We start from the raw sequence: 10,851 nt of genomic DNA on the forward strand, positions 1-10,851 counted from the left end.
TCACAGTGACATGTATTATCCTAGAATATGAAAACAGAGTAAACAAGGAATTTTTACATTTTTGATGTTTTCTACTTTTTCAAATTATTAATTTGAAAAGTACTTAATTTTTTAAATTAAATAATTAAATAATTAATTGGAAAATTCAAATTTAATATTATTAAATACTTAATTGCTATCTCTGCATAGTTTACAATTGCCATGATATAGTTCCATACATTCTCCTGTTGATTTTTCTCTATCTTCCCTGTGCTGACATCTCTGCATAAAGGATAAATGCATCAAAAATAAACACAAGAAATATCACAGTTTTCAAGGAAAATGGCAGAATGTTTAATTGCCATAGTTTATACTGCTGTGGAATACTGGCTTAAGATGTGTTAAATTAATTTATGCTGTGGAATATTTGTATAAAGATGCAGAGATACATTGCAGCCTTTTATGTTGCATTTGTTTAACTCTGTGAAGCTGTGTTACTTTGCCTACCTAAAACACCTGATTGGCCTAATAAAGAGCTGAATGGCCAATAGCTAATCAGAAGAGAGAAACAATTGGGGCCAGCAGGTAAAGAGAAAGAAGAATATGAAGAGGGGGGAGCAAGAAAAGGAGAAGGAAAGAATACCCGGGGCCATGCACCTAGTCAGACAGCCAGTCAGAGAGTAAGAAGGAAAGAAAGATATATAAAATAAAAAAGGTAGAAAAGCCCAGGGGAAAACATAGATAAAGAGAAACAAGATGATTTAAGTTAGAAAAGCTGGCTAGAAACAAGCCATGCTAAGGCTTGGCATTGATAAGTAAGAATAAGTCTCCATGCATTATTTGGGAGCTGAGTGGAGGGCCCCCAAAGAGTGTAAACAAAAAATAAAAAGATACACTATATCGTCTAAATCTTATGGGTATAAATAACCGATACATTGTTGAAACCTGTATTTTTGAAAAAGAAAACTCAGAACTTGTTTTAATAAGATAATAAGGAAATACATTATAATTCAATAAATGAAATTGGGTAATTAACATTTTTGCTGCATATAATGTCTTAATAAAATTCAGCAATAAGAAAGGAAATTAGCAGAAGAAAATTGAAAAGATTTTCATAACTTGCCATCCTCAGAGCCTAGGGAAATCTGCAGTCATTAGGAATCTTCTTCATGGATGATGTCACGTAGTTTTGGTTCCTTCTTGAACATACGGATACATAAAAAGCCTTTACAAGTGCAAACTCATAAAGATTCCAGATTTGCATTATGATCAGTATGAAAAACACTTGAAACCCTTTTCTCTTTCAACCTGAGGACATTTATACCCAGACCCATCTTTTGTAGAGCCCATCTTCCAACTATTCTTTCAAGTTTCTTTAAAGAAAAATAGTGTCCAAATTTATAAGTATCATGGGGTGTGAGCTGGGGCTGGTCCCTTCTGGTTATCTTTTAAGAGACTTAGAGGTATAGTATGTCCTAATAAAGTCAACCTTAGCTTTAGCCTCCTCTAGCCGTGCACAGCCTTTCTGAAAGATGAGTGTATCGATAACAAATTTCTCTTCACAGTGTCTTTTACGAACTTCTTCAGCCCTATGAGGAAATGAAAGAGGAAAATAAAATAGTTGCAGATTACTAAAATAATACAAACTGGGCTGCCATGAACTAATGTAAATGTTTTCAAACAGAAACTTATGAGCAGCAAAAGGCCAGAGCTCAGTCTATATATTATATTACTAAATGGTAGTAAATTCATGTTGTTTCAATAATTGAGATTTCCACTGGAAAAACCTGAGAATCCTCCCACAGTTCTGCTTAGATTTCCCCTAAAGCATCCACACTGCCTGTGTTATAAAGAGCATAACTTCTTCCCAAGAGTCAGGAAGCCCATGTTCCTTTCATGCTTCGACATAGGAGAAGATGTATTTGCTCAGAATTTCTTTGCTATAGCCCCGGCCACCCAGTACCTTAGCATGTAACTGTATTTGGAAATAGGACTTTTGAGACGTAACTGCAGATTAATGAGTTCATGTGGGTGGGTTCAAATCCAACATGGCTAATGCTACAAAGATAAAAGAAACACACACTAGTAATGTGTGCTCAGGGAAGAAGACACATGAAACCAGTGTAAGGTCTTGGCCTTGTCCTCAATCGAGTGCAGAAGCTGGGGAAAGTCACACCTATGTGCACTCCTGTATCACAGCAGTCAGAAAATTAGTCTATCTACTCAGGATGCTCAGCCTACAGTACAGCAACCCACGAGATGAATACACAGTCTACGTTAGGAAGATCCAGATCAGATTACTCTAACACACTCAGAAAATGTCAAAGGATAGCAAAAAAGTCATTCACTCATTCCCATTCATTCATTCATTCATTCATTCATTTTCAAAGTATGAGACTCTCTCCACATGCTTCAAAGAGAAATAAGAATCAATAAATAGAAAGATATCCTCAAGAAAAGTGCACAGGAGATTAAGAGAAAGATACAATGAATACTTGCATCAGATGTCTTACTACAACAGGGAACTCATTACAGAACAAGACAAAGTGAGAGAAGAAGGGAGGTAAATGCTGATGATGGAGCCTACAAAATGAGTAGGGAGAAGACAAAGAAAGATCCAAGCATGAAATAACCACTGTGATTTAAAAAATACACATTTTCAGCCATAAAATTAGAGATGAATCATTTTGTCAGAACTATTGTGTATAGCATGAATGGCTAACACTGAGGCAGAGAGAACAGTATACCACCATATGTTCTGATAACTGAAAGGTACACTCTTTCTGCCCCACTCAGTTCTGGGGAAACATCTCAGTTTATTCATGAAGTACTGTATTTCTACAGGCAGAATCAGAAATCTGGACTCAGGGAGGAGATCAGAAAGTTGGATTATAACCTTGCAACTTACTAACTGGATTTCAGATGGATTCTTTAAATTTGTTCTACCTCATCTTTAAGAAATGGATAATCTAACTCACAAGGTTCATTTAATAAAAGACAAAATTAGTTACACATTATAAATTCTTTTAATATGGGACATAGACCTAATCTACATGGGAAGTAGAAAGTAGAAAAAAACAAGATCTCCTGAGTAAACTGGGAGCATGGGGACTTTAGGGGAGGGTCAAGAGGGGGAGGGGAGAGGCAGGGAGGAGAGCAGAGAAAAATGTAGAGCTCAATAAATATCAATAAAAAATGATAAAAAAGATGGCCTGGCATTTAATGAGTCCTTTACTGGATAGTTAGTAAGAAGTGTAGTAAGAGGCAGATGGTGAGAGAGAAGTCACAGCTCTCTTTGGAAATTTTGATCATCAGGACTATCCCTGTGATCACCTCCCGAGACCTAAGACTGGAGAAAATGTGGCTAACCACGGCAACTCGGGTTGGACAGCCAATCATTTGATATATAAAGTCTATATATGAAATTTAAGGGTTGCACTTTTGGATGTATTTAAGGTGCTTATGTCTGTTTTATTCATCATTGTGGAAAGGACAATCCAGCTTAGACATTTAGTAAGAAGCAACTGAACAAAACAGAGTACACAGCATAGGGGCAGAGATTCTGTCTGACATAAACTCTGCTTCAAACTCCAATGCTGAAAAAAAAGTGGTTATCATTTGATAATCATTCAGCTGAAGTTAGCAACTCTGTTATGTCTATAACACAGATAATGTACATAGCTGAGTATAAATCAAGGCAAAAAGAATGTTAAAAATACAAAGGAAGCAAAATGTAAGTCATAGTAGCATACTGAAATCACTGTGTTAAAAGAAAAATAATGAGCCATGGACAAATCTTAATAAAACAAATATTTAAAAAAAACCAATACATGTTAATCAATTCTACTTGGACACATCATCATCTAAAAATTGAAAAAGGAAGTCAAATCCACCTATCATGCAAAAAAAGCACACTTAGCTATGGATATTTAGGAAAAGCTACAGAAGGTCCATACCTGAAATGATGTCTGCTTTGAAATGCTACAGTGACTACTTGGGCCCACCTGGATAAACCAAGATGACCTTTCTCATGTGGACTAATACCCTTACACACATTGGTGGAACTGCTTCTACCAGCATGTGCACCAGCATGGCTGCTTGGCATCCTATTTGGGGATTGGATCTCGGTCACCTTCTTCTTGGATTCAACGATTCTAACAGAGTTCTCATGTCAAATATAATGGTGATAATAAAACAGGTTGAAACAAATGGAAAATTTTACCATGGTCAATGATTGGGAAACATTATTACACTTCTAATTCTTCTCAAACCAAGATACCCATGTCACACAATCCCAAATTCTACACCAGGAACATTCACAGTAAGAGCTGATGCTGCCTTTAAAGAAGAAAATCAGACAGCGAAGGCAGAAATAACCTAGGCCATTTATAATTTCATAGATGTGGATGTGGGCTGTTGAAGGAATTCAAACTTTAGGGCTAATGCTCCTTAAAGGAATAACTTAGCCTGCTGGAATTCAAGGGTGCAGTTGTGTTTGGATTAAAACTCTACATTTGGCGAGGGCTCGGAGCTGTCCTTGGGGGTGGCAGGAGAGGTAATGAGTAATGAGCGATAGATGAAGTTAGGCTCAACATCACAGAGTGCTGATCCTGCCTACCGTGTGCAGGTAGACCAGATGGAGACAGCTGGAGTGTCCAGCTGGAGTGTCCAGACAGGATAGTAGAAGGTAGTAGAAGACAGCACAGAGAAGGAATACAGAGATATCAGGCAGAATGCACATCACAATCTGAAGATTGTGTGTCCTGTCTTACACAGGAGACACCTAAGGTTGGCATTTGACAGATGAGGGTCATCACATAATTTATGTAAACATGTGGTGAAGGCCAAGGAAAAATATGTTGGTAGATTTTAGGCACAAATAAATAGGAAATAGTTTAACAGCTCAGAGGTAGAGCAGTTCATAATACACAAAGGCTTTTGGATGTGTGTGAAGGTAAGGTATAAGCTGGTATTAATTGAAAAGTGCTTGGAGGACCTTTCACGTCAGGATATTCCTGTCATGAAAAAAGGAGAGGTTGTCTTATCAACTTGGAAATTATAAATCTACAAGATGCTGTTTGTAGGAAAGCTTTATAAACCAGGATATAAAGACCATAGTGAATGCTGCAGTTTGAATATGAAATGTTCTCTGATGGCTCATGTGCTCAACAATGTCCCAGCTGTGGAAGTTTTTTATTTGGTTTGAGTAGGGTTCTTTGTTATCTTATTGGTCTTCTGCTTGTTTATTTTGAAGTGTGTTTGTACGTGTGTGTGTGCATGTGTGTGTGTGTGTGTGTGTGTGTGCATGTGTTTGAGTGTGTGTGTGTGTGTGTGTGTGAGAGAGAGAGAGAGAGAGAGAGAGAGAGAGAGAGAGAGAGAGAAAGAGAGAGAGAGAGAGAGAGACTTTAAACTGGGGTGGCTAGGGAGGTAGGGAGGACTAGGAGGAGTTGGGAGAAGAAACTAACATAATCAAAATATATTGTATGAAAAGAAATTAAATTTAAAAAAATAAGAAGAAATAAACTCCAAAAAAAACAAAATTGATGTGGAAACAGGTGCAAATGCCGTTAGAGTGGATAGCAAAGGAGGTTTTTTTCTCCTCTGTGTTTTCCTTGCATTATAGATGGAGAGTCTAAAGAAGAGAGGTAGACACACAGGAACAATAGATGGAGAGTCTAAAGAAGAGAAGTAGTGACACAGGAACAATAGATGGAGAGTCTAAAGAAGAGAGGTAGACACACAGGAACAATAGATGGAGAGTCTAAAGAAGAGAAGTAGTCACACAGGAACAATAGATGGAGAGTCTAAAGAAGAGAAGTAGTCACACAGGAACAATAGATGGAGAGTCTAAAGAAGAGAGGCAGTCACACAGGAACAATAGATGGAGAGTCTAAAGAAGAAAGATAGTCACACAGGAACAATAGATGGAGAGTCTAAAGAAGAGAAGTAGTCACACAGGAACAATAGATGGAGAGTCTAAAGAAGAGAAGTAGTCACACAGGAACAATAGATGGAGAGTCTAAAGAAGAGAGGGAGTCACACAGGAACAATAGATGGAGAGTCTAAAGAAGAGAGGCAGTCACACAGGAACAATAGATGGAGAGTCTAAAGAAGAGAAGTAGTCACACAGGAACAATAGATGGAGAGTCTAAAGAAGAGAAGTAGTCACACAGGAACAATAGATGGAGAGTCTAAAGAAGAGAGGGAGTCACACAGGAACAATAGATGGAGAGTCTAAAGAAGAGAGGCAGTCACACAGGAACAATAGATGGAGAGTCTAAAGAAGAGAAGTAGTCACACAGGAACAATAGATGGAGAGTCTAAAGAAGAGAAGTAGTCACACAGGAACAATAGATGGAGAGTCTAAAGAAGAGAGATAGTCACACAGGAACAATAGATGGAGAGTCTAAAGAAGAGAGGTAGTCACACAGGAACAATAGATGAAGAGTCTAAAGAAGAGAGATAGTCACACAGGAACAATAGATGGAGAGTATAAAGAAGAGAAGTAGTCACACAGGAACAATAGATGGAGAGTCTAAAGAAGAGAGATAGTCACACAGGAACAATAGATGGAGAGTCTAAAGAAGAGAGGGAGTCACACAGGAACAATAGATGGAGAGTCTAAAGAAGAGAGGTAGTCACACAGGAACAATAGATGGAGAGTCTAAAGAAGAGAAGTAGTCACACAGGAACAATAGATGAAGAGTCTAAAGAAGAGAAGTAGTCACACAGGAACAATAGATGAAGAGTCTAAAGAAGAGAAGTAGTCACACAGGAACAATAGATGGAGAGTCTAAAGAAGAGAAGTAGTCACACAGGAACAATAGATGAAGAGTCTAAAGAAGAGAAGTAGTCACACAGGAACAATAGATGAAGAGTCTAAAGAAGAGAAGTAGTCACACAGGAACAATAGATGGAGAGTCTAAAGAAGAGAGGGAGTCACACAGGAACAATAGATGGAGAGTCTAAAGAAGAGAGGGAGTCACACAGGAACAATAGTTGAAGAGTCTAAAGAAGAGAAGTAGTCACACAGGAACAATAGATGGAGAGTCTAAAGAAGAGAGGCAGTCACACAGGAACAATAGATGGAGAGTCTAAAGAAGAGAGGGAGTCACACAGGAACAATAGATGGAGAGTCTAAAGAAGAGAGGCAGTCACACAGGAACAATAGATGGAGAGTCTAAAGAAGAGAGGGAGTCACACAGGAACAATAGATGGAGAGTCTAAAGAAGAGAGGCAGTCACACAGGAACAATAGATGGAGAGTCTAAAGAAGAGAGGCAGTCACACAGGAACAATAGATGGAGAGTCTAAAGAAGAAAGATAGTCACACAGGAACAATAGATGGAGTGTCTAAAGAAGAGAAGTAGTCACACAGGAACAATAGATGGAGAGTCTAAAGAAGAGAGGGAGTCACACAGGAACAATAGATGGAGAGTCTAAAGAAGAGAGGGAGTCACACAGGAACAATAGATGGAGAGTCTAAAGAAGAGAGGGAGTCACACAGGAACAATAGATGGAGAGTCTAAAGAAGAAAGATAGTCACACAGGAACAATAGATGGAGAGTCTAAAGAAGAGAAGTAGTCACACAGGAACAATAGATGGAGAGTCTAAAGAAGAGAGGGAGTCACACAGGAACAATAGATGGAGAGTCTAAAGAAGAGAAGTAGTCACACAGGAACAATAGATGGAGAGTCTAAAGAAGAGAAGTAGTCACACAGGAACAATAGATGGAGAGTCTAAAGAAGAGAAGTAGTCACACAGGAACAATAGATGGAGAGTCTAAAGAAGAGAGGGAGTCACACAGGAACAATAGATGGAGAGTCTAAAGAAGAGAAGTAGTCACACAGGAACAATAGATGGAGAGTCTAAAGAAGAGAAGTAGTCACACAGGAACAATAGATGGAGAGTCTAAAGAAGAAAGATAGTCACACAGGAACAATAGATGGAGAGTCTAAAGAAGAGAGGGAGTCACACAGGAACAATAGATGGAGAGTCTAAAGAAGAGAGGGAGTCACACAGGAACAATAGATGGAGAGTCTAAAGAAGAGAGGCAGTCACACAGGAACAATAGATGGAGAGTCTAAAGAAGAGAGGGAGTCACACAGGAACAATAGATGGAGAGTCTAAAGAAGAGAAGTAGTCACACAGGAACAATAGATGAAGAGTCTAAAGAAGAGAAGTAGTCACACAGGAACAATAGATGAAGAGTCTAAAGAAGAGAAGTAGTCACACAGGAACAATAGATGGAGAGTCTAAAGAAGAGAGGGAGTCACACAGGAACAATAGATGGAGAGTCTAAAGAAGAGAAGTAGTCACACAGGAACAATAGATGAAGAGTCTAAAGAAGAGAAGTAGTCACACAGGAACAATAGATGGAGAGTCTAAAGAAGAGAGGCAGTCACACAGGAACAATAGATGGAGAGTCTAAAGAAGAGAGGGAGTCACACAGGAACAATAGATGGAGAGTCTAAAGAAGAGAAGTAGTCACACAGGAACAATAGATGGAGAGTCTAAAGAAGAGAGGGAGTCACACAGGAACAATAGATGGAGAGTCTAAAGAAGAGAGGGAGTCACACAGGAACAATAGATGGAGAGTCTAAAGAAGAGAGGCAGTCACACAGGAACAATAGATGGAGAGTCTAAAGAAGAGAAGTAGTCACACAGGAACAATAGATGGAGAGTCTAAAGAAGAGAAGTAGTCACACAGGAACAATAGATGGAGAGTCTAAAGAAGAGAAGTAGTCACACAGGAACAATAGATGGAGAGTCTAAAGAAGAGAGGGAGTCACACAGGAACAATAGATGGAGAGTCTAAAGAAGAGAGGCAGTCACACAGGAACAATAGATGGAGAGTCTAAAGAAGAGAAGTAGTCACACAGGAACAATAGATGGAGAGTCTAAAGAAGAGAAGTAGTCACACAGGAACAATAGATGGAGAGTCTAAAGAAGAGAGGCAGTCACACAGGAACAATAGATGGAGAGTCTAAAGAAGAGAAGTAGTCACACAGGAACAATAGATGGAGAGTCTAAAGAAGAGAGGGAGTCACACAGGAACAATAGATGGAGAGTCTAAAGAAGAGAGGCAGTCACACAGGAACAATAGATGGAGAGTCTAAAGAAGAGAGGCAGTCACACAGGAACAATAGATGGAGAGTCTAACGAAGAGAGGTAGTCACACAGGAACAATAGATGGAGAGTCTAAAGAAGAGAGGGAGTCACACAGGAACAATAGATGGAGAGTCTAAAGAAGAGAGGGAGTCACACAGGAACAATAGATGGAGAGTCTAAAGAAGAGAGGGAGTCACACAGGAACAATAGATGGAGAGTCTAAAGAAGAGAGGGAGTCACACAGGAACAATAGATGGAGAGTCTAAAGAAGAGAAGTAGTCACACAGGAACAATAGATGGAGATCTAAAGAAGAGAAGTAGTCACACAGGAACAATAGATGGAGAGTCTAAAGAAGAGAGGGAGTCACACAGGAACAATAGATGGAGAGTCTAAAGAAGAGAGGTAGTCACACAGGAACAATAGATGGAGAGTCTAAAGAAGAAAGATAGTCACACAGGAACAATAGATGGAGAGTCTAAAGAAGAGAGGCAGTCACACAGGAACAATAGATGGAGAGTCTAAAGAAGAAAGATAGTCACACAGGAACAATAGATGGAGAGTCTAAAGAAGAGAGGGAGTCACACAGGAACAATAGATGGAGAGTCTAAAGAAGAGAGGGAGTCACACAGGAACAATAGATGGAGAGTCTAAAGAAGAAAGATAGTCACACAGGAACAATAGATGGAGAGTCTAAAGAAGAGAGGCAGTCACACAGGAACAATAGATGGAGAGTCTAAAGAAGAGAGGCAGTCACACAGGAACAATAGATGGAGAGTCTAAAGAAGAGAAGTAGTCACACAGGAACAATAGATGGAGAGTCTAAAGAATAAAGGGAGTCACACAGGAACAATAGATGGAGAGTCTAAAGAAGAGAGGGAGTCACACAGGAACAATAGATGGAGAGTCTAAAGAAGAGAGGGAGTCACACAGGAACAATAGATGGAGAGTCTAAAGAAGAGAGGTAGTCACACAGGAACAATAGATGGAGAGTCTAAAGAAGAGAGGTAGACACACAGGAACAATAGATGGAGAGTCTAAAGAAGAGAAGTAGTCACACAGGAACAATAGATGGAGAGTCTAAAGAAGAGAGGCAGTCACACAGGAACAATAGATGGAGAGTCTAAAGAAGAGAGGTAGTCACACAGGAACAATAGATGAAGAGTCTAAAGAAGAGAAGTAGTCACACAGGAACAATAGATGGAGAGTCTAAAGAAGAAAGATAGTCACACAGGAACAATAGATGGAGAGTCTAAAGAAGAGAAGTAGTCACACAGGAACAATAGATGGAGAGTCTAAAGAAGAGAAGTAGTCACACAGGAACAATAGATGGAGAGTCTATAGAAGAAAGGCAGTCACACAGGAACAATAGATGGAGAGTCTAAAGAAGAGAAGTAGTCACACAGGAACAATAGATGGAGAGTCTAAAGAAGAGAGGCAGTCACACAGGAACAATAGATGGAGAGTCTAAAGAAGAGAGGCAGTCACACAGGAACAATAGATGGAGAGTCTAAAGAAGAGAGGGAGTCACACAGGAACAATAGATGGAGAGTCTAAAGAAGAGAAGTAGTCACACAGGAACAATAGATGGAGAGTCTAAAGAAGAGAAATAGTCACACAGGAACAATAGATGGAGAGTCTAAAGAAGAGAGGGAGTCACACAGGAACAATAGATGGAGAGTCTAAAGAAGAGAAGTAGTCACACAGGAACAATAGATGGAGAGTCTAAAGAAGAGAAATAGTCACACAGGAACAATAGATGG

The 10,851-nt window shown here is 39.2% G+C and overlaps 1 protein-coding gene across 1 annotated transcript in view; it reads right to left on the reverse strand.

The window, feature by feature from the left end:
• Positions 1-1,420: 1,420 nt before the first annotated feature.
• The window catches only part of Lrriq3 (leucine rich repeats and IQ motif containing 3), a 94,941-nt gene continuing 85,510 nt past the window's right edge, over positions 1,421-10,851 (reverse strand). Inside the window, exon 8 of the mRNA XM_075981027.1 lies at positions 1,421-1,568. Within this exon, the coding sequence (XP_075837142.1) occupies positions 1,421-1,568 (148 nt within the window). The remainder of the gene's footprint in view (positions 1,569-10,851) is intronic.

The sequence above is a fragment of the Microtus pennsylvanicus genome, chromosome 7, assembly GCF_037038515.1.
Source record: "Microtus pennsylvanicus isolate mMicPen1 chromosome 7, mMicPen1.hap1, whole genome shotgun sequence".
Lineage (NCBI taxonomy): Eukaryota > Metazoa > Chordata > Mammalia > Rodentia > Cricetidae > Microtus > Microtus pennsylvanicus.